We start from the raw sequence: 24,103 nt of genomic DNA, 5'->3' as shown, positions 1-24,103 counted from the left end.
CCCATAACTTCTCTCATCAAATTAAATTGCATTTAATATCTCAAATCCAATTTTCTCGTCCGAGTTTTATTTTCTCAGCAACTTTCCGGGAAAATGTCTGGCCGTGGAAAGGGAGGCAAGGGGTTGGGCAAAGGGGGAGCCAAACGGCACCGAAAGGTTCTCCGCGATAACATCCAGGGCATCACCAAGCCCGCAATTCGCCGGCTGGCTCGCAGGGGTGGTGTGAAGCGTATTAGTGGGCTGATCTATGAGGAGACCCGCGGAGTCCTGAAGATATTTCTTGAGAACGTGATTCGTGACGCAGTAACATACACCGAGCACGCGCGGAGGAAGACTGTCACGGCTATGGATGTCGTTTACGCCTTGAAGAGGCAAGGAAGGACTCTGTACGGGTTTGGAGGCTAGATTTGTGTATGCTTGGGGGTTTATTAGGGTAGGAGGGTAGTTTTCTTAGTGTTGGTTGTGGATCTTGGCTATAGATCTGGTTTCTGTGGGTTTTTCCTCTGTTCATGTGTTCCTGTAATTCGCAGTGTCAGTTTCTGTAATTCGCACTTTCTATTTGGAAGTAATAGAATCTATTGTTTTTTGAAATTTTTGTGGGTTGCTCTGTTGATTCTTTAACTAATCTGTTTGGTTGCTCGGAAAATAGTTGAAGAGAAAAAGAACTAAATCTGCTCGAGCATATTATTATGGATTTCTCAATAAAACAAACACAGGTTAGGCTCTGCAAGTCTTGTTAGACTCTCTAAGCTGCCGAATTTTGTGGTGTGGGATTTGCTTCTGTGAATCTTTTGTTATTTACTCCATCGTTTTCCCTGTAAAGCCGTGCTTGTAGTTTTGTAATCTTTGTTTGGTTCCATCGAAAATGCTGAAAGGAATGCTATAAGTTGTGAAAAAATTTAACAAAATGAGGTAAAGCTCTGTTTGGTAGGCTCTACTTAATTTTAGCTTGTCGTTTAATAACTTTTTAGCTCCACAAAACCGCGGATTGTTTGGTTTCTGTTTCAATATTGGAAAAAAAAAACCTCGTTTTTTTCTATTTGGCGCTTAGAAATTCCTCATTTTGGCTGTGGCTTTTTGTGGAGCCCAGCATTCATGGCTTATTTCTCAATGATCATCTGCAATTGGGCTGAGTTGGATCTCAATTGCTGTACATCCTTATATGGGCTTAGAATTTGTTTTGTTGGGCTGGTCTTAGGCTCGCGACTTATTGCTATAAGTGTGTGCTCCATGGACCAACGCTATAACATAAGCTTGGATTAGTATTTAGTTTATTTGAATCGAAGAATATTTAATTATGTTGGAGAAATATTTTTGTTTTATCAAAAAATGAAAAGACAAAAATATTCATTTCAAATATAATTGCCTGAGTGTGGAGGAAAGCCTATTCCATGAGCTTAGCACATCCAAATTGTGATCGAGCTTGGCACATCCAGCGTTCATTTAGTAAATGATTTTGTTTCGGTTTAGATATTGTATTGAAAATTAATTGATGTGAAAAAAAATAGGAATATTTGGTATGAAAAATTTTTGTTTTGTAATACTTTTTTTATTTGAATAATAATAAAAAAAATAATTAATATGATGTAAAAAGTAAAAGAATGCTAAAAAAATGAAAAAGCAGGATAAATAGTATTATACCGAAATCATGCCAAAACTGTTTATCAAACGGATTTGAATGGTAAATATATTGAATTTGTGTGACTTTGGGCCTCGGGCGATAGGATCTCTAGCAGCTTCGGGGATCCACCCACAATTATTGCTTTTTCTAATAGTTGTTTTTTTTCTAATTTTTTCTAATAGTTGTTACTTGTTAGTTATCCATTCTAAACCGGTAACTGTGGTGGCCAAATTACTCATATGACAATTCTTTTTATTATTAATATAATCTGTTGAGAATAATTTTTATAAAGTCTTTAGCATAAATCAAGATTTTTGTACCCTACATCAGATGTTGACACATTAGCCTCAAAAAAAAAAAAAAAAAAATCAAATGCTACCGAAACACCTCATCTTACCCTTTTCTTTTCTTTTTTAGACCTTGCAAATATCTCTGTTCGTGCAAGTATTGTGAAGCTTTTCTTAGTTCTTGTCCTGTATGTATGTTGTGCTTTAATAAAAGAAAAAAAAAAAGTAAAGAAGCTTAAGGTCCGTTTGTGATTGCGTTTAAGTTGCTTAAAAGTATTTTTAACACTCTAAAAGTTCGTTTGAAGAAAAAAAAATATTCGTTTAGTAGAAAAATTAAAAGCATTTTTATGGGTTTAAAAATAGCTAAAATACACTTTTGACAAAAATTTAAAAATAAAATTTTTTCCTAAAAAATCTTTTTGATTTAAAAACTCTATTTCTTAAACGAAATCTCAAACAAACGCTTTGAGAAAACAATTTTGGTAAAAAAAGCAAGAGAAAAATATAAAAAAGCCCCCCAAACTATCAGTCATTTTCGATTTAGGTCCCTAATATTTCAAAAGTAGCCTCCCAAACTACCAAACTATTACATTTTGGCCACTCCATTAATCAAAACCGTCAGTTTGAACGGAAACTGCAAAATAACGTCGTTTTATTGGGGGCTACTTTATCACTTTCTGAATATTAGGGGCTAAAATGAAAATGACTAGTAGTTTGAGGGGCTTTTTTATATTTTTTTCAATTTTTTTTTTCTTCATAAAAGGGCATTATAGTAACTTACTTATAACAAAACGACGTCATTTTACAGTTTCCGTCCAAACTGAGGATTTTAATTAATGGAGTAGCTAAAATGCAATAATTTAGTAATTTGAGAGCTACTTTATCATTTTTGAAACATTAAAGAGCTAGATAAAAAATGGCTGGTAGTTGGCGGCTTTTTTTTATATTTTTTCCAAAAAGCAAATAAGGGCGGCGGCGGAAAGAAAGTAGAAGGTTTTTCTTTTTTTTTTTCTTTTAAAGGTTAAGATCAGTGGTTTGGTGATGATTTATTTAACACGTGAAGCAGAAGCGCCTCGATATTTCTTCATGCTTTTTTTTTGGGTTTCTCCCTGGTAAAGTTCGAACAGCTACCGGTGGCCGTGACAAAAGCGATTCACAAGAAACGACTAGCTTCAGTAACGGCAGATCAACGACACCTTTACCACCCCGCATGCAAAAAGAGCGACAACTCTAATCAACCTGACAAGACAACCACCTCTATCCCGCCACCTGTCACGCACTGGCTGCTGACGTGGATCTTCCACCGATTACCAGGGACAACAAAAATGGGATGTAGCTTTACCTTCACCCTCACCTCTCAATTAAGGTAGAACCTTCTTGTCTTAACTACCACAGGCACCGGAGACCGGACCTTCGAAAGCCACCACAGCCTTCTTCTTCAGATCCAGCAATAGAGAACTCTGCCATTTCCGGTTGCCTGTATGGGGGTACTAAACGACGACGTCGTCGTGATCCAGAAGGGTAAGACGCCCGGCGAGCCCTGCGTCATCACCATCAATTGCCCCGATAAGACCGGCCTCGGTTGCGATATTTGCAGAATAATCCTCGATTTCGGCCTCTACATTACTAAAGGAGGTCTGCTATTTACTACAAAACTCAACGCTCACTTTCTACCGCAAAATTTTCACTTCTTTTTTTAAAGAATAATCCTCGAATTGGATATTTTATCCAAGCAACTTTGATTCTCTTTGCGGACATTTTTGGTTATAGATGTTTCGACCGATGGGAAATGGTGCTACATAGTATTATGGGTGGTTTCTCATTCCAGCTCGCTCATCTTGAGATGGTCGAATTTGAAAAACCGTCTTCAATCCGTATGCCCGTCGTGTTTGGTGTCGTATTACTTTGACCAACCGTCTACGCACGCCGCCTCTTCTCCGGTTTACCTGTTACAGTTCTTTTGCCTTGGCCGAAAAGGGTTACTGCACGGTAATCGGACGTGATTGTCTTTGATTTTTAGTGTTCTTTGGTTGCTTTATGTGCGTGGTTCTAATGCAGCTTTGGAATTGGTTTAGATGTTACGCAGGTCCTCTGTGAGCTTGAGCTTACAATTCAAAGGGTAAAAGTGATGACCACTCCGGATGGCAGAGTCCTCGACCTCTTCTTCATAACAGATAACATGTCAGATTTTCTTCTGGGTTTATGTCAATTTTTTTAATTGATAACATGTGGGAATTTCTCTTGAGATGTTTTCCGGATTGCAGTGTTCTCGACCTCTTCTTCATAACAGAGAACATGTCAGATTTGCCATTCTAGCTCTAGGGCTTAGATCTAAGCTCCCTAATGTCAATGGGAATTCCAATTTTTCTTACTGAGTAATTCTTTTTGTGGGCAACTGGAAATATGATAGATTAGATATGTCAGAGAAACCAGGGAAGAGAGAAGAATTGACTGGATACAATTATTGCCCACGCTTAACTGATTGATGTTTTCTAGTAATCATAAGATTTTTATTTATAAATTTAACCAGTTGGTCAGGGTGGGTGGTTATTTTGCTTCATCTGCTACAATTAATTTCAGGGAGCTTCTACACACAAAGAAGCGACAAGATGAGACGATGGAACAATTGCATGCTGTTTTGGGTGAATCATGTATCAGCTGTGAACTTCAATTGGCAAGTCCTGAGTATGAATGTCATCAGGGAATTTCTTCTCTTTCTCCTCTTGTAGCTGAGGAGCTTTTTAGATGTGAGTTACCAGACGAGGAAATCTGCTCTCAAGCTCTTAGTCCAGATATGGCAAAATTGATGAAAGCTAGTGTGACCATAGACAATTCATTGAGTCCAGTTCATACATTACTTCAAATACACTCTGCTGATCACAAGGGTCTATTGTATGACATCATGAGACCATTGAAAGACTGCAATATCCAGGTATGAATTCCTATCTTTCACCATGATTATTTTGACAGGCAAATTTTCTTAACTAGAATCTGTTGTACGGTATTTTAATAATGTCTTGGTTTTATATCTATGGAATTCTAGCTGTCCTCGAATGGGATGGTCCTCTGCCTGTGCTGTGTTACTTTCTCCAAAACAACATTACTTATGTTGCTATGCTCAAAGTTGATTTTATTTAATTTTAGAACTTTTTGGACAAAAATTAAGCTACTACCACCTTATTACCTGGCTATTGCCTAATTGCTACTGTTAATTTTGCGATCTGATAATCCTTGTGTCTCAAAATAAGATTAGGTCAAATTCGTCTGCCAATCAAAGTTGGCTACAAACATAGTTACACCATTTGATATTGGCAAACCATTAACTAACTACCACGGTTCCGCATTTCACTTTTTCTTATGTGCCAGCAGGCTGTCCTTCTTGCTTCTAGTAGTCGCCTCTTACCCAAGTAAACAAACAAATAAACAATTAGGAGCTGATTCTAGAATTATCCTTGATGGCTGAGTGCAGGAGGTCCACTAGGTGGTAGGGAACTCCTAGGCGGTCCTCAATATATGTTAATGGTAGATCGGGTCCCATTACTCAAAATTGAAATGGTGGATCAAATTTTAACTTTTCTTCCAACATTCACCATAAAATTATGCATGTCAATTCAAGCTGACAAATAGTAACATGTTTTCAGTTGGCTGATATCTGATGCGTTTTGGATTGTTTTTTATTATTCAGATAGCTTATGGTCGACTCTCATCGAATAACAAGGGCTATGGTGATTTGGACCTATTTATACAACAAAAGGATGGAAAAAAGATTGTTGATCCTGACAAGCAGAGTGCATTATGTTCCCGTTTGAAGGTGGAAATGCTCCATCCTTTGTGTGTCATCATTGCGAACCGAGGACCAGACACCGAACTGCTGGTTTCTAATCCAGTTGAGTTATCAGGAAAGGGAAGACCACGAGTTTTCTATGATGTTACACTTGCTCTAAAATCACTTGGGATCTGCATTTTCTCGGTAAGAATACTTGGCATCAGAAAGTAAGTGATTCAGGAACCCCATTGGCACATGCAACTTCCATGATTTTTTCCATTCCGATTCCATGATTCATGGTGCTAGATTGACAATCAGGCATTGTATCTTTTCTACATCGCTAATGTCCACCCTTTAGTGTGGGGGACATCATGCATGGGATTCTTGAATCAATTCTCTATCGTAAATTACCATTTCAAATGCTGAAATTCTTGTAACACGTTCCTCTCTGGGCTTTTAGGCTGAAATAGGAAGGCATTCAACATTGGATCGTGAATGGGAGGTCTACAGATTTCTTTTGGATGAGAACTGCAACTTCCAATTTTCTAATTTGGTAGCTAGGAATCAGATTGTAGACAGAGTTAGAAGAATATTGATGGGCTGGTGAGTAGATTTATTTTCCTTTATAACAAGGTTCTGAGTTCCACTCAACTCTGTGAGCTCTCTCTCTCTCTCTCTCATCTATGATGTATATATATGGTGCATTAGTTGCTAGTTACCTAACGCAGATAACAAGTATTCTTGAATGTCTATCTCACTACTGTATGTTGACCATATTTCCTTTTAGTTGTGAATGTCTTTAGGCTTCATGGTCTAGGCTTTGTGAGCTATGAATTTCCCATTAGTCGAATGTAATTGTATTTCTGCTTTGCATTTTCTTTGTTATATTATATGAGGTGTTGTTTGGGTTTTAAGGGAATACGTTTTGTGGTTGATTTGCACTGTGAATTTGTGAGGGTGTATTTTAGTAGTTTGTGTCATATTACTATACCCAGGTTGCCTGCTGAAGGATGCATTCAGAGAAGACATTTGGCCTAATTGCAATTTGCTCTGATGCTGTTTGGTGTTTCACCATGTAGGGTTTGAGTTGTGAAAACCAACAACCAGGAGTGGCTGACCCCTAATTTTTAGCCATTCCCTCTCTTTCAGCCATCAATATTAGAAAAATTGGCTCTTTTTCAGCCCCTAACCATTAAATTGATCAATATTATATTTGATAGGTTTGGCTTGGGTCTAATTTTGGAATTGGAACCGTTGGAATTAGGACACATATCCCTTAATAGGATATAAGGGACACGCGTTTCTTTTTTCTTTGGGATATTTCAAATATCAGTCCATTTTTAAGTGAAAGTTCTTATTTCATCAATTTCTTTGTTATCTTTTTGTAAAAGCAAAGAAGAACCAAGTTAAATTAGTGCATGAGATTTAAGGAAGGTTGTTATATATATATATATATATATATATGTGTGTGTGTGTGTGTGTGTGTGTGTGTGTTTTGGTTAAATATTACAATTTACCCTTTCATACGAAGGAAAACAAAAAAGAAAAAAGGACAATAAAAAAAAATAAAAAAAAAGGAGTAGACATATCAACTACAAGAAATGTACTCCGACCAGAAGAAATGCAGCTTTTAGAGGGCCGTTTGGTAAACGGCTTTGGTTCAATACTATTTATTTTACTTTTTTATTTTTTTAACATTCTTTTACTTTTTACATCATATTAATTATTTTTTATTATTATTCAAATAAAAAAATCACTATAAAACAAAATTTTTTCATTTTTTCATACTAAATATTTTTATTTTTTCACTTTTTCATAAAGAAAAAACATTATTACTTCTTTTTAATTTTTTAATTTTTAATTTTATTTTTTATATCAATTAATTTTTACTATAATATCGTATCAAAACCTTTTTAACAAACACTTTTCAATTTTTTTTTTTTTTTTTTTTTTTTCACACTTTTGCTGCAGTAAAGGACCACTTTAAACCCAAACACCACCTATAAAAAAAATATCCTCATGCACTGCAACTTGTTCTTCATCCATCCATCCATCTATCCTGCCCACTCGTGTTTATTTTTTATATCATCAGGAAGAAAACAATGGAGAATTTATGTGAGGATTTATTGGTTGATATTCTGTGTAGACTTCCTCCGAAGGATCTGTTTAGAGCCAGGTGTGTATCCAAGGAATGGAATGAACTTGTTCATGTTTGCATCAGGATGAAATCAATGGAGTATTTATGTGAGGATTTATTGGTGGATATTCTGTGTAGACTTCCTCCGAAGGATCTGCTTAGAGCCAGGTGTGTATGCAAGGAATGGAAAGAACTTATTGATCATGTTTGCATTCCAAGGATTTTGCCTGATTCTCGTGTCACTGTTGGACTGGGCATCGCTTCATTGATTTTTGAGTTAGATGCAATTCTCTCTAATCTTAACCATTAGGCTTGGTATTGGTCAAAACGGTCCAGTTTTGGCTCTTATCGGTTATTAACCGATAATTTTTTGTTATTGTTGGGCCAAAAATGAGTTGTTTTGACTTTTGAGAGCCCAAATACTTTTTGTTAGGTTAAAATAGCTTATTAAAAATTAGTTATTTTGGGACCCAAATATATATTTTTTGGGCTAAAAATTGAAGCTGTTTTTATATTGATCCCCCACAGCTTGTTTTCATATTATAAAATACATTTTTTCAAAGCAAATGCAAAAAATAAAATAAAAACCACAAGGGTGGTAGTTGAGTTGGTAGAAGAATTCCTTTCATCTTAGTGGTCGCGTGTTCGAATCCGCTTGCTGTAGTAGATGCGTGAACCAGATGCTACTTTGAAGGGGCTCTACTGGCTCACACCTTTGTGGGGTTGTGGTGACGGACTCGCCTTCCCAGGCAGTAGCTATGGCTCAAACCGGACATTCCACAACGGGTGAAAACCCTGATGGTAACGCCCAAGGGAGGAAACTACACTGGTCGCCCCTTCTCACCTTTTTAATTAGAAAAAAAAAAAAATGCAAAAAATAAATAAATAAATAAATAAAATTTGTTTAAAATAAAATCCATCTAAGAATAATAAACATAGTATTAAATAAGTAAAGTCGCTTAGTAAAAGGAAAATAACTCATTACACAAATATAAAAGCGAAAAAACATAAAAATAGTGATCAATATGGATAAACATCAACATGGTTACACAATAATTTGATTAATTTCCATAAGCCATCTCAAACATGGATTATCTTCAATTCTTTAAATCTGCTTCCTTTAATAATCCAACAAATTAAAACATAAATATAGTGAATCGCTAGTAGTGATTAATATTAAAGAGTAAGAAATAAATATCAAATAAGAAAAAAATAAGATGCAAAAAACTTACCAAATACTTTAAATAAAACATCACCCCGCAAAGTTCATCCATCAAGCCTTAATTCGCGTCAAATGTGAGGGAATTAGACAATTTCTACCACAATGAATTTTTTAAAGGATTAGTAAAAATAATTTAATAAAATAATTAGAACAATGAGCAAATTAACAGAAGTAACTGAAATGAACAAATATTACCCATAATTGAAATTCCTGTGTTTCTATAAACAACATATCGCCCCTTACCGTAAAATCCACAGCTCCAATACAAATTAATGAACCTTAAAAGCAAGCAAGAAGAGGGGAAAAAAAAAAAATTTAAAAAAAAAGAAAAAAAGAAAAAAAAAGGAAATTTCTACAGTTCACACATGGAAAAACCAACTTTCATGAGAAAACAAACTGAAATCGTTTTGCTTTTGGGGAATAGAAAGTATGATACAAAACACTAAAAACACCCCAAATGGCAAAATCAACAAGAAAATGATAGAAAACGAAACACTTTAATAATGTAGAAAACGAAACCCTTTAAAGGAAAAATAAGGAAATATCAACCCATAAATTAATATTCCCATAAATGAAGAATACAAGACCCATGAAAAATATCAACCCATAAATCAATATCCATATATTCAAACTACCGAAATCAAAAATACTAGACAATAATCAATCCACAAATCGTAAATACTAGACAAGAATCAATCCACAACTCGGAAATACACAAATCCACAAATCAAATTCACAAATACTAGACAGATTCAAATCCACAAATCAAACTACCTGAAATCGAAAATACTAGACATTACCTGATGTAGTGAGGTGACGATTTCTAAGCACAAAGACGAGGTCACGCCGTCAGGGTCTCACGGAATCGAGGACTCACGCTGTCACTGCAACGGACGACCACGAACCTCACGGCAACCCACAACTACGGCGCTGCAAGAGAGTGAGAGACTAAGAGACTGAGAAGGGGAGAGAGGAAAGCCCAGAGAGAGGGGACAGAGCCCAGAGTGACACTAACCTGCGAGAGAGAGGAGAGACTGCGACTACGACTGCGAGAGCCAAGAACAGAGAGCAGATGGGCAATGGTGATGGGCGTGGAGCGGTAGATCAGATGGGCGATGGCTTAGGGTTTGATCTAAGATAAGGTTACATAGGTATATATATAATCCCAAAACTACGTCATTTTGGTATCCCTACTTAACGGTTTATATCGGTTAAACGGTTAACCGATATGAAATTTTTAACCGGACCGATAAGCATACCGGTACAAAAAATTTAACCAATAAGGATATCGATATATCGGTTACGGTTAATATCGGTTCTGTCGAAACCGGTACACATCCGGTAATTGGTAACCAGTTAATCTGCCCACCCCTATTAACCATGTATTATCATTATCCTTTGGGTAAATATATCATAAGTGCTTGTGTCAACCTTAGTCAATCGAGATGTTAAGAAAATTTTTACGGTCAAAATTTTTTAACTGCCGTTAGCTTGGTTGAAACGCACCGTTTTGCCTCGTCAGTATATTAATTTTTTATTAATTTAATTTAAAAATTAATTCTAAAAATAAATAAAAATTGAAGTGAACCCATATTGGGTGGCCATAAGCCACCCCAGGGGTGGGGGTGGCTTCTGGCCACCCCTTCAAATTTTTTTTTTTAAAAAAAAAATTAAATTAAATTAATAAAAAAAATTATTATGCTGGCATTGGAAAATGGTGTGTTTCAACCAATCTAACGACATTTAAAAAATTTTGGAAAAAAAAAAAAAAAAACTTTAAAGAGAGATAAAAATTTTGACGCATTGACCCAGGGACTTATGATATATTTACCCTTATTCTTTTTATGAAAATTTGAAAAAGAAGAAGTTATGACATTTTTTTTTTTAAGTCATCCTGCAAGGAGAGATGTCTTTTATATGGGGACAAGTTACAAATTGTTCTTGTTTGTTTTGTTTACAATGTATGTGACCATAATAGTCGTGCCACAACTCAATTTGAAAGAAATTATTGTCCATAATTGTATGGAGCTGCAAGTGGTTTGCAATTTACTTGGGGGAAATGCGAGTATGGTTCCTCAAATGTTGAGGGATGGATTGAGATCCCTAGAATTTATTTTAAATTTGAAATTCTCAAATTCATAAATCTTACCCATTCATCTCATCTAAGCGTCTAAAATAACATATGTTTCAAAATTTAATGAGGCGGATGAAGGTAACTTCCTGATTTAATGAGATGGATGAGGGTAATTTTCTTATTAAATTCTGAAACATGGCTTATTTTAGATGCTTAAATAAGATAGATGACTGAAATTTATGAATTTGAGAATCTCAAATTTAAAAGGAATTTTAGGAGATCTCAATCATCTCCTAGAATTCCAGGATACATTGCAGTTTTATAGACTGAATTGAAGAAAATTCTTCTCATTCAAATTGAAGAAAATTTATTTATTATGTGGCTGCCATGGCTGGGATTAGTTTTAATTTTTTTTTTTTTTTTTAATGAAAATACCATTAAAAATTTAGCAAAGAAAACCTAGAAGCTTAACATAGTTTTGTACTTGAGTTTTACGAGATGACAAGGCTGACAGAAGTGGATTTATGGATGGATATTTGATAGTAGAATTAGGAAAAAAAAATGTTAAATTTAAATTAGTGATGGAAGAAATAGGGTTTATAATAGAAACTTAAGGTGTGTAAAAGAGACCATAGGGTGCAAGCATAAACTTCTAGGGCAGAAAAATTAATTCCAAAGATGGTAATGAAATGGCAAACGCCGATGGGATGAACGTGGGATTCTTGATAATCCGAGAGAAAGGGTTCACCATCTAGGGCATCGTGGGTCATGACAATGCAGCCAACATTTTCTGTCCACACCGGAAAATTCAAAAAGACATTTTATCGACAAATATTTTATGTCAAAATAAACCTTTTTTTTTTTTTTTTTTTTTTGGTTTGGGAGCGAGATAAGTTGATAACCATTACATTAAACATAAAATAAAACTATAAGAGGAGGGGGTGAATGACCCTAACAAATACCCCAAAAACATTGATTGCATACAAAAAGTTCTTCAAGGCTCTTCGACGGATAATGTTTTTCATTGATCTTCATCAATCACCTTATCATAGTCGTCGGTAGAGTACATTTTTTCAGTTGTCTAATAGGACAGAGCTTCAAGATGGCTATTTTCTTGGCCTTTTAATTTCAGTCAAAGAATTGTAGAACAGGATTTGTTTGGAACCATTTTCCGTTTGTGGTTAAAAATAGAACGGAAAATGGATTTAAATAGAGATATAGTCTCATGATTCTTTGACCAAAAGGCCAGGGAAAAGACCGCCTTGAAGATGGTATGTGACGCTATTCAATTAGACAACTGAAAAAGAGGTACATTGTAAAGGACTATGATGAGACGATTGATGAAGATCATCTTCTCCGCATGAGCATACTCCACAACAGTTCCAAGAAAAAAAAGAAAACTATTTCCGCTTTACTAAGGAAAGAGGTAGAGGTGGGCTCTTGCAGGGAAGAGTGGAACTAGGGCTGGCTCAATGTATTTGGGGGCCTTAGGCGAAATTTTGAAGTTGGACCTTATTTTTTTTAATATTTAAATATTAATTAAATAATATTAATTTTAATAATATTATTATATTTTTATAATATTATTTTTATTTTTATTCTAATTGTTGTTTCATGACTTTTAAATTTAACTTTTAACTAGTTGCTTAAAAAAATTAATGTGGCATATTTGTTCTTTTGGTTAATTGGTCTTATTTTACAATGGACTTATTATATTGAAGCCTTATTTTAGAGGCCTTAAATTTTTATGGGAAAAAATTTTGGGCCTTATTTAAAAATAAAAAATAAAATTAGGCCTTAAGTTAAAATAAAATTTTAAAAAATTTTGGGCCATATTAAAAATTTTTTTGGGTCTTATTAACTGGGGCCCTAGGCGACCGCCTCAGTTGCTTAGCCATTAAGCCGGCCCTGAGTGGAATTGAACACCACCAAAGGAGGCTGCGCACATGCCTAATGAACCGGTCGAGAGGGCAGCACGTGGGCCCATGCACACAAAATTAAAAATAAATAAAAAAATAAAAAAAGATAAAGAGATAAAGGATGAAGAAAGGGAGGAGGCTTCTCCCTCCTGTAAGCCCTCCTCCCGAAAGCTTCACAACTTGTGAATACAAAGATAGAAACGACTAATTAATGAGGCTAAAAGAGAGGAAAGGAAAGGAACACGAGTTCTCCCCATAAAATAAACACGACTTGAATCAAAGCGACCTAGGCAACTTTGAGACCCTTTCTTTCTTCTTTTTAAGCTTATATATATATATATATAGCATCAAAAATACAATTTGGACTCAAAAAGGATCATGAAGATAATGTAGAAGCAGCAGCATGTTTGACTGATGAGACAACAAGCTTTCAGCTTCTTCAAGCTTTCAGCTTCTTCAAGCTTTCAGCTTAAGTGCACTGCAATCATTCTTTTTATTCTCCGCTCCTGTCTTAAGGATTGATGAGACCTCAAGCTGTTTCACTTCCCAGCACCAAAAAATGAGAAATCAGTGAGCAAAAATAATCAAGGCCTCACCACCAGGCTATGTTACCCACCAGGTATCAACTAAAATAACAATTCTTGGAACATAAAAGAAAGAATAATGAGGGGAGGAACATAATTTTTTATTTTTTATTTAAAGAAAAAGATCCAAACAACCAATTGATAGATATCAGTAGAATTATGATCCAGTACAGGTATATCCTGTAAATACACTAATGCGTATAAAGAACAATAAGAAGAATTGTGAATCAAAATTGAAAGACTAAATTGACATTCTGCCAACTCTTTTTACACTTTCATAAGTGCCTGAAACCAATAAATCCCAGGTTGTTGATAATTTGGGGAACTCGTTATGTTCCCTCTTGAGATTAAAACAGTGTTGACTTATGTGATCTTCGTCCGAAAGTTTCCTCCAGAGATGTATTACACTGCAATGCTTCATGTACGAATGAATTCAAGATCCAACCAATCCCTTGATGCGGGCATAAGAAACAATTAGTACAAAGAGAAAAGCACAACACAATCCTGCGACAATGATCACCTGCCAAAACCAAATGGGAAGATTATTCAATGTTTTGAAAGAATTTCATCCAGAAAATTAGAGCTGAATCTACCAGCTGAAATGACTTGCATACCCATTTAAACATGTAGCCATGGTTATCATTCCAAGTATACGGGATATTCATGCCAAAAATTGCAGCCACCAAAGAATAGAGGGATAAACAAACAGTTCCGGCACTTAGAAAGAGCTCCAACTGCAGCCATTAAGCGGATGAAGATAATGCAAATGCATAAAAATAGTACAAGTTCCAGGACTCGGCAATATCACCCAGGAAAAAAAAAACACATTGATATTAAGTGATACACAACAGAAGGAGGATCAAAGCACCTGAATCAGCTGGTTTCGATGATTGTCAAGCTACAGAATAAAAAAGTTTTATTCAGATCATATAATATTAGAGCATGGCCCAATAGTCTGGAACAACAAATTTGAAGTCTTTTAGTTGATTACCTGAATATTGATGTAATCTTCGGTATCATCAATGTATTCACGCAGCTGCAGAAGTTCAAAACAAGCAATTAGAGAAGCATGAGACGTGGTGTAGAGAATGTGAATACATCTTCTCAAACTTCAAAAGATTTAGCTGCTTTTTGAAAACCTAACATGTAGCAGGAGTAGATTAGAAGTTAATATAAAAAAATTCATGCATGAGGAAGACTAAGCAACACAGATCACGAAAGGTTTCCACGTTCTAGTTCAACTGATCACTAAGCACTGCCTTTCCAAAAAAGGGGTTATTCTCCTCTGGGCTTTGCCAACAATTTCCATACACAAATTACATTTAGCACCGGACTTTCTGTAAATGTTAAAAACAAACCACTATATCACATATTAAGATGTAAATACTTATTTCGAAGGAAATTGCATCCCTACAAAGACTGGAAAGGATTATGAAACCCAGCCCCAAATTGTTCATGATATCCTAGTTATCGAGGTCCATTACGTGGTGCTTCAATTTTCTAATTCAGGTAAATCAATTGCTTCGATTTTGACAAAGTTTTCCAAAAACTTGCAGAAAACACGTTCTATCACAGCTTTCTTTTATATTATTTTTAAGGCTTTCCAATCATACATATATACATACAAATATAAATACACAAATACAAATATACACAAAACCGTAAACCTATATATATATATATCACACTCACGTTGTGTGCAGAAAACATGTGTTAGTTACATACATAGAGCTATCAAGCCATATCTAAGAATTGAGTTCCGGAGGGTTAGAGCATCTCCAACAGCATAGCTATAAGGAAGATATTAGCTACATTTAGCTATTTTTGCCATTTTTTGTGCTCCAATAGAATAACTTCATATTATCTATTATATCTTAACTGCTACAGTGAATATCAATTTGTTGTTATTCATTTTAACACACTAGATTGAATAAAATATCATTTCTAACTATTACTTTTTTATTGTTTATTGTTTTGGGTATTCTCCTCCTTTTCACTCAACCATTTCTTCTTCCTCTGAAACATTTATTTCTTCTCTTTCCTTTGAAACATTCAGCATATATTTACTTTTGTTATTAATTTTAAGAACTAGTACCTACATGTGAGATGAGTGTTCCTCGTATGTGTTATTTTTGCTTTTATGAATGATTTCTATATATGTGTTTGTTTTTCTTTTAAATTAAGTGTTGGCAATAATATAATAAAAAAAGAATGAGAAATAATATTTTAATGCAAGTAGAGAATGGAATAGAGAATCTATTGGAGTGTGTAGTTAAAAAGCAATAGCTAAAGTAAAAAGTTGTACTTTTTCACTAGGTAAAATACCTAATACTGCTAGAGATGCTCTTAGTAAGCACCAACTATTTAAGATAGCAAACAAACAATTGTAAGGAGCTAGGACAAACAATTTAACAGCAGATAGATTCACCTGACTCCCTTATCTAAGAATTCAGGAAACAATAGCACAGATCATACAAAAATAAAACCTCAATTTGTGTACATCTAATTTGCATTCTCTTGACAAGCTACTACAAGAATTTTGAAGGATCCAGATGCTCTAGCTCATCAAATTACAGTTCCTCCCCCTATAAGAATAGGAGAGAGAGTGACATCATGGGTTCAAGACCCACCAAGTGCTTAAGTAATTTATCAATCAAGAAATCTGGATGATAAACTTTTATTCTTTCATAGTAGCATACTTTAGCATATAATTAAAAGTCTTGAGTGTCTGACCATGAAAAGAGCCAGAACAAATATAAAATCAACTAATTGTGAAAAAGAGAGAATCTTAAGAGTAATTCTAGAATTCTCTATTGTGTCACTCCAAAAATGAGGTGACTTTTAAAATCACCATTTAATCAAAATTCATAATGATCAATCACAAGCTCAATGGTAATTTTAAGAGTCGCATCATTCTTGGAGGGACACAAGAGGAATTTGTAGCATTACTTGAATCTTAAACCTAAGAGAAACCTAAAAAGAATCTCCATCTATGCATATATAGAACCAAACCTTTAAAACAATAATGATAAGAAACTTCCAAGGGAAAATATCATTGAAAAGAAGAGAAACAGATATTCAATTGGAGTAAAAACGTAATAAGAAGCCACATAATCTATAAGCAAATCCATACTAGTCACAATTCAAAGATCCAAACACCAGTTATAGCATTAGTGTTGGTTTAGCTTAACTTCAATTTACTCAGCAAACTAATACCAGAAAACCTAGTTCCAGGGGAAAAAAAACCTCTCCAACTCTCCTCCCCACTAGTCCAATTCAAAAATGACTCCCTCATCAGTCACCGATTACTAGTATCTGCCCTTCATGAATGTCTACATGTATCACATATCTCAAGTTTGCCTTTCCCCTATAATGTGATGCCACATATCAGTCATAAAGAATATGCTGTTAAGTACCAATAAGTAAAACAAATTGACAGACACATACCGTGGTTAATTTGTTCAACGTGCCATCAACCTGCATAAAGTACGCCTGCAAAATATATTACAGCCCAATTGAGACTTCGTTTTGGATAAAATATGACAAATGTAAAGTAAATCAACATTATAACCTCCAGTAACATTTCAAGCTCCTCAACATCATTCTCATCTTCACGAACTGTAGCCACACTTGCTCTACTTGCTCTGGATATCTTTGAGGCTATGGTAGGAGAGGCAGAAAACCAATTGGCAGGGCCTGAGCCACTAACTGGTGAAGATGCACTAGCCAACTTCCTTGACAAGTAAAGGTCAGCCATATCATCGTCATCATCAAGGAGTTGTTCAAGTTCATCTCTAACCTGCGATTTTTGATGGGCAGTAAATAACACATTGTGTAACTTATGAGGGAAAGCAACAGGAAATGATATACATATTTAAGTCAGTGCAGCCTGGTCAAGAAAGTTAAAATCAAATCAAACACTAGAAATTCAGAGAGATAGTGGTCCATATAATTTCCTATTGGATTAACTTACATGTGGCATGATAAAAGGAAGAACTGAAAATGGAATTCTCAACCAACAGCTTGCTCTGAGGTGGCATTGCACAAATAAAAACAATAAATGCTATCTGTCAAAGTTTAAAGATTTTTTTTATCAGCGTATATTGTTTGATTTGTTCTCATTTTCCTAAAACTATATGACAGAGACAATCTATTTGATTTGTTCTCATTACAAGGTTCCAATCCTAGCAGAAAAATGAGGGAAACAGAAACTCAATTTCAAGTTGGTCGTGTATATCTGAATAGGACAAACCGCCCCATGGATATATTTGCTTAGGAACAAAATAAATAGAATTAAGCTTGCTGTCGCTGTCAACTGGAATGTGTATTATCCTTCCTAAAACTATGCAACGGAGACAATCTACTTTAACTTAGATGGTGGAAAAATCAAAGAAAATGGTTTTGCTGCTCTGAATATTTTTCAGATAAAGATGATATAAGTCCTCTAATTTTGCTGGCCCAAGCCTATACGGCCAGTTATACAAACAATCGAAAGCCATGGCTATGTGGAACACAATTCTATAGTTTAATTAACAAACCTTGTCAAATCTATAAAATTCACCTTATATTGTGTGTAAGATTAATTCCAGATACTTATGCAATGTAATATTGTAGAAGAAGAACTACTCTTATTTTCTGGAATAGATGGAAACATTTAGTACATTTATAATTTTAAAAATACTCATTCAGATGCATACCAATAAAAAAATAAATACAAGTTGGCCGGACTTCATATGAATTAAAAATTCAAGGGTAGGAATCCTCCATGACTGGAAAATGATTATATACGAATCCTCTATGACTGGAAAATGATTATTATATAATTGCAAAGATATGTATTTACATTTATTTACATAAATCTCTTTGGCACAAAACAAAAACAAACAGAAAAACTGAAAATGTCCATATGTTGGACGTAGATTGGTTAAAACAGATAAGTACAGAAAATGAGAGAAAAAACGAAACCTATGTTTCAACTATTAAAGACATTAGGAGCCAGGCCAAAAATAAAATATTAGGAGGTTAGTCAACAATGTGTCTTATGTAGAAAGTCCATGATTCATATTTTATTTAACAGAATAAATCGCTAAAAAGAAGGGCTTTGATGATACAGATTTGCTTTTTAGTCAGTAGATGTACAAAGCATCTCACATCACAACAAAAGGTGCATACCTTTTGAACCCGAGCAGTCAACCTTGTCATTGCACTCTTCAATTTGCGAACCCTGTCCAAGTTACGGCTACTAATCTGTAGAGCATAATAATTAGCAAAAAGTTACGCGGCAGAAATAAGCCAAGCGGCTGAAGACACAAGACTGGAAAGCGGGAAATGATCATGAAGAATAAAAGAGCGCAAAGTCTGATACCCTCTATAAGAGATTCAGCAGAAAAAAAGTTTCCCTTCCAAGTGAGAGAAATTAATTAAGCATATAGAGCTGGGTGCATGAAAGAGTATAAAGAAGCAAAATAGACCCAAAATACCCAAAATGAAGAAAAATAAAGAGAACCTATAGAAAAGAGGTAAGCTGAAAAATTATAAAAACTTAACAGAAAGATCATGAACTCTCTAGTGACATGAGTCAGTACTAACCTATCAATAATTCTCCCCTTGAGCTCCTACTGAACTTCAAAAAGTAGACAAAGGCGGATTTGGGTATGCAAGAGTTAGAGGCCCTATTTGACCAACCATGAAAACACCCGAATTATTAGTATCCAAAAGATACCAAAGACTGAGAAACACTTCTCTTTTTGGACAGACCGACAGTTCCAAAGGAATACAGATTGTCACGAGACCATATAGTTCTGAAAGTACAATAGTTGCTAAAACAAATTTTGTCTTCTGGGGATGAGAATAGCAAAAAGGCATGTAACTCTCGTGTTTCTTTTATGTTGAAGTTATGAACAATGAAGATGGTAAATGGACTGGTGGTATTAAAAGGTTTTCAAAGATATACTTTGGCCCGTAAAATGCAAACCAATTACAAAAGCAACCCATAAATTACAACTGCACGCCAGGGGAGGGTTGGGGCAGGGAGGAGAGTGGGTAACTACAAGATCATTAAGGCAATGGACCATTTCAAAGACAAGGAAAAACATAAGTACTCACCTTAGAGGTAAGCTCATCTAACGCAGGATAAGCGGCAGTCTCCAATTCCATTGTACGCGCAGCAAGGAAACTACAAATAGCTTCTAAAGCTACCTCCAGAGCCCGGAATTCAAATGGAGACTCTACATTGCATAATCTAGACCATTCAGATATCAAGAAATACAACCAGGACTGACATGATGTAGTTCTAATATCGAAAATGACAAGAAAATAAACAAGATGAAAAATAATACAAACTAACACCCAGGACAGCCCCAATTCTTCACTAATCAACATTGCTGTTTTATTTAACTTTTTTGTTTTTCCATTAATATCAGTATCTCGCATACCATCTTCTTCGCCTGCCTCAACGTCATTTTGCCCACTTGGGTACTCTTTCTCATTGCCCTGACCTTGGCAAATAGCATTTACAGGAGGCAATCGCCTCTGAAGTTCCTCAACAACAGGGATAACATTTTGATCCGTTGGATCCCGTAGCAATACCTATCCCACAACAAAAATAGCAATCACAATCTGCAAACTCAAACTCAAACTCAATTAAAATTGGCCTTAGTTTTCTTCTACTTATCGAGTCACCTGCAAATTAAACAAGTTACATGCTATTATTAACCAATAACCCAACTTGATGTGGGACAAACACTGATCACGAAACTACACTGAAATTAGGGCAAAGAGGAGAAATAAAGAAGATAGAGAAAAAGCTAGAAAGAGAGAAGACAGGAAAGAGGGAGAAGAGAGAAGAAATTGGGAACAGATGCTCAAATTTTTTTGGATCCAAGCCTGTAACGATCTAGGAAAAACGTTAGCCACATCTGCACTATTACCCCAAAAGAACTAGTCAATTTGAAGTTTTCCTAGAATTCATTATAAAGTTCAGTTTCACCTAGTAACTAGGCAATGTGAGACTTAATACCCATAACTATTTTTATAAACCATCCACTCTATGTGGGCTACTTCTCATCTTCCCAACTTCGGACTGGGGTGTTACAAACTCCCCCTCTTAAATTCTTGATGTCTTCGTCGGGGCTATGTCATGAAGTGCTCCAATGCCACATGGCCTAACATTACTAGGCGACTCTGATACCATTTGTAACAACTCAGGGAAAAGCACTAGCTACATCTGCGCTATTACCCCAAAATAACTAGTCAATTTGGAGCTTCCCTAGACTTCATTATAAAGCCTAGTTTCACATAATAACAAGGCAATATGAGACTTAGCACCCATGACTATCCTTTTTTTTTATAAGTAATATCATATCATTAATAAAGCACAGAGAGGCGCAACCCTAGTACATAATGAGTATACAGGAGAACCCATATAGCAAGAAAAGGAAATACATAAATTTAGAAAATCTGCATAAGTAAAAACACACAAGCTATGATAAGCTACTCTATATATATATATATATATATATATATATATATATATATATATATATAATGAGTATACAAGAGAACCCATATAGCAAGAAAAGGAAATACATAAATTTAGAAAATCTACGTAAGTAAAAACACATAAGCTCTGATAAGCTGCTTTATATATATATATATATATATATATATATATATATATATATATATATATATTGTGTTAAGCAGACTATCTTTGTAAACCACCCACTCTATGTGGGCTACTTCTTATCTTCCCAATATGGGACCGGAGTGTTACAAAGCCCCAAGCACAGCCTCCAAGTATTGAAAAGAGATTTTTTATTTTTTTCTCCTATGCTGGACAGTGACTGCAAGTAACCAAACAGCCCTCACAACACACGTTCAACCAAATAAATATCCACAACTATCCTCCTGGAACTGGTCATGTTGGGTGCAACATTGGGGGACAGCGTAGGGGCGGGACATGGTGAAGCAAGTGGCGAGGCGAGGCGCAACTTCCGTGGTTTTCGATGATTGGTGTGGAGGCAAGGTAGGTGTTAGTGGCCCTACAAAATTGTTGTTTTGGAGAGATCTACCTCGCGTATGAGCGGGTGGGTGAAAAAGATCTTGGCCAAACCAAAACATTGCTTTTGCGAGGGGTTGGCATCCCCAAACACTGCTTTTGCGAGGGGCCGGTGTTTGGGAACCGAGTTGTTAAGTACGTTGGCCATTGATGTGTTCATTGTGGTGTTGTTGCAGCGTTGTGCGAGTCATAGGCTAGGTGCGATGATGCATGGATTTGCGGTTCTGGGCGGGATTGGCTCCGATGGGGAAGAGTACTGTTGCGATGGGTTCTCTAATTTTTTATTATTATGGTGGTTCTGACGTGGGTGGGGTATTGCGATGGGTGTTGTGGCGGATGGTACACTAATGGTGGGGTGTTTGAGTGGCGGTGCGGTGAAGGAATGGTTTACCAATATGGGATGCTTGGGGCTGAAGAAGGTGCTAGGTTTCAAGCATATGGGTCTGTGTAATTGAAAGAGGCTTTCTATGGAGGACTAAAACAACGATGGTACAGGGGTGCAAGTTACTAGAAAACAGTTGCAAAGGCTCTGATACCAATTTGATGTAGGACAAACATTGATCACAACAATACACTGTGAAATTAGGGTGAAAAGACAAGAGATAAAGAAGATAGAGAAAAGGCTAGAAAGAGAGAAGTCGACAAAGAGAGAGAAGAAGCTAGGGAGAGAGAGAGAGAGAGAGAGAGAGAGAGAAGAGGGGAGAAGAGAAAGAGAAGGAGAGAGAAAAATCAATTTCTCATAATTTTACTCAATAAAAGTCTACTTTCATTAGAGTACAAAGCATGCTTAAGTAGGCTCACGACTAAACTGGCAACACCCATTTATTGACTTAGAGCATCTCCAAACAACGTTATGCATTTCAGCTAATCAAAAGCACAATTTTCTCTACTTTACCTACTACTTTTTCAATACAAATCCAACAGGTTTTCGATTTCATTCTCTATTTTTTTTAAATATTATTCTATAATGTTTTTTTTTTATTATTATTGTTATATTAAACCATCAAGAGAGAAGATAGAAAAATGACTGTAACAAAGAGAGAGAAATGATTAGAAAAGGAATACATAAGCTAAAGTGATTACCTAAATGTAACTAATCAAAAACACAAAATATGTGATTTAGATAACGAGAAGGCAAGCTGCTGGATGCGATTTGTGCCTCATATTAGCTAAATGAGTAATTCTATTTATTGAATTACCTAAAACAACCTAGAGCAACACCTATTTATTGCATTACAAAAACACCTTTGCCTCTTGAAAATTAAAATAAACTTTAGTTAAAACTAATATCTCAATTAACTAATAAAACCTAAATAAAATTACAGACCCAATTAACTGTTGCCGTTCTGTGTCACAACCATTATCAACATATAGCTTGAACCAATAGCAGGCTTGTTCCACCAAAACCCGACCCTTTTAATCGTCCAATAGATACAAATTTATGTACTACTCAAAGACATACTTCCTATGTATTATTCTACTCTCGTCCAATCGATTGATCACTTCTTTTTTTCTTTATTAATCACCAAAACCTATCGTCAGCAAAATGAAAGTAATTGAACTGAAAGAGTCATAATAAAGTACTTCTCCGCAATTTACTAATCGAAAGGAGAGAGAGAGAGAGAGAGAGTAACCTCTTCAGCAGTGATGATTGCCTTGATATGCTGAGCACACAAAAATTGCGAACAAAAACCAATCAGTCAGTCCCAAATCATTCGAAACCAAATAAAATTTTAAAAAAAAAAAAAGGGGGGGAGGGAGGGGGAGAGAAATTACCTCCAAGTTGAGAACGATGGCCTTGTCACGGCCGAGAATGGTGGAGGGGTAGGACAGTAAGGGATCGAGAATGCGGAGGTCGCGGGCGTGGATGTGGACGCGGCGCATGATGGCGTACTTGTCCACGTCCAGCACGGTCCCTTCCCCCGTGCAGTCCATCGACATCCAGGTCCGAGCCCACTGGCCCTTCATCTTCTCTACCACCGACGCACCCGGGTCCGCCGGCACCACGTGCCCGTCCCGAGCCATTCCTCACATTCCTAAGCCTCTCACAAGCCCTAACCACCAATCTCTTCAGTTCAAAAATACAGTTACAATGGTGCTACTGCCATGCCCATCATCATCATAAATTATTGAAAGAATTTTAAGATTCGGATTCGCTTCCAAGGGTTGATGATTTTGATTTTATTGATCGTTAATCTGGCGCTTGATGTTCGCTTATTTTGGGCCGAAGGGAGGGAATAAAGGGAAGTGTGCTTTCGGGTGTACTCTGCTGTAGCACCGTTACGGTGCGGTTACAATTGGGGGTTTGCCACGTAGGTCAGTGAAGGCTCGGCGCGTTTTGTTCGTTAAGTGGGGAACTGCATGGGCGGTTTGGATCCGGATGCCCTCCAAAGGTGGGGAAAATTTGAGATTTTCCGATTGTGAATTTTGGCGG

The 24,103-nt window shown here is 35.9% G+C and overlaps 3 protein-coding genes across 5 annotated transcripts; 2 read left to right on the top strand and 1 right to left on the bottom strand.

The window, feature by feature from the left end:
• The first annotated feature begins 8 nt into the window (after window positions 1–8).
• On the top strand, window positions 9–591 carry LOC132164245 (histone H4). The gene has a single exon (XM_059574711.2). It carries the CDS (start codon window positions 94–96, stop codon window positions 403–405), a length of 312 nt encoding a protein of 103 aa, XP_059430694.1. The 5' UTR covers window positions 9–93; the 3' UTR covers window positions 406–591.
• Window positions 592–2,993: 2,402 nt separating this feature from the next.
• LOC132163995 (ACT domain-containing protein ACR9) lies at window positions 2,994–8,215 on the top strand. Of its 3 annotated transcripts, none has more exons than XM_088519193.1 (7): window positions 2,994–3,543; window positions 3,679–3,897; window positions 3,984–4,089; window positions 4,489–4,840; window positions 5,594–5,878; window positions 6,135–6,277; window positions 7,950–8,215. In XM_088519193.1, coding segments are annotated over exons 1-7 (1,260 nt in total). In that variant the 5' UTR covers window positions 2,994–3,389; the 3' UTR covers window positions 7,951–8,215. The 3 variants fall into 3 exon arrangements, with proteins under 3 accessions (XP_088375319.1, XP_059430382.2, XP_059430381.2); XM_059574399.2 differs by lacking the exon at window positions 7,950–8,215 and adding an exon at window positions 7,821–7,937; XM_059574398.2 differs by lacking the exon at window positions 7,950–8,215 and having other exon boundaries at window positions 2,995–3,543; window positions 6,135–6,588.
• A 5,518-nt stretch (window positions 8,216–13,733) lies between these two features.
• LOC132163986 (magnesium transporter MRS2-I) lies at window positions 13,734–23,890 on the bottom strand. The gene is made up of 11 exons (XM_059574380.2): window positions 23,446–23,890; window positions 23,304–23,333; window positions 20,045–20,198; window positions 19,716–19,837; window positions 18,783–18,857; window positions 17,182–17,409; window positions 17,058–17,102; window positions 14,602–14,646; window positions 14,479–14,508; window positions 14,225–14,344; window positions 13,734–14,130 (listed from the first exon to the last, which is right to left on the bottom strand). Exons 1-11 carry the CDS (start codon window positions 23,692–23,694, stop codon window positions 14,044–14,046), a joined length of 1,185 nt encoding a protein of 394 aa, XP_059430363.2. The 5' UTR covers window positions 23,695–23,890; the 3' UTR covers window positions 13,734–14,043.
• Between the last annotated feature and the right edge of the window lie 213 nt (window positions 23,891–24,103).

Source organism: Corylus avellana, chromosome 8 (genome assembly GCF_965113065.1).
Source record: "Corylus avellana chromosome 8, dhCorAvel1.hap1.2, whole genome shotgun sequence".
In the NCBI taxonomy this organism is placed as follows: Eukaryota; Viridiplantae; Streptophyta; class Magnoliopsida; order Fagales; family Betulaceae; genus Corylus; species Corylus avellana.
This window is presented reverse-complemented; position numbering and strand designations above follow the sequence as displayed.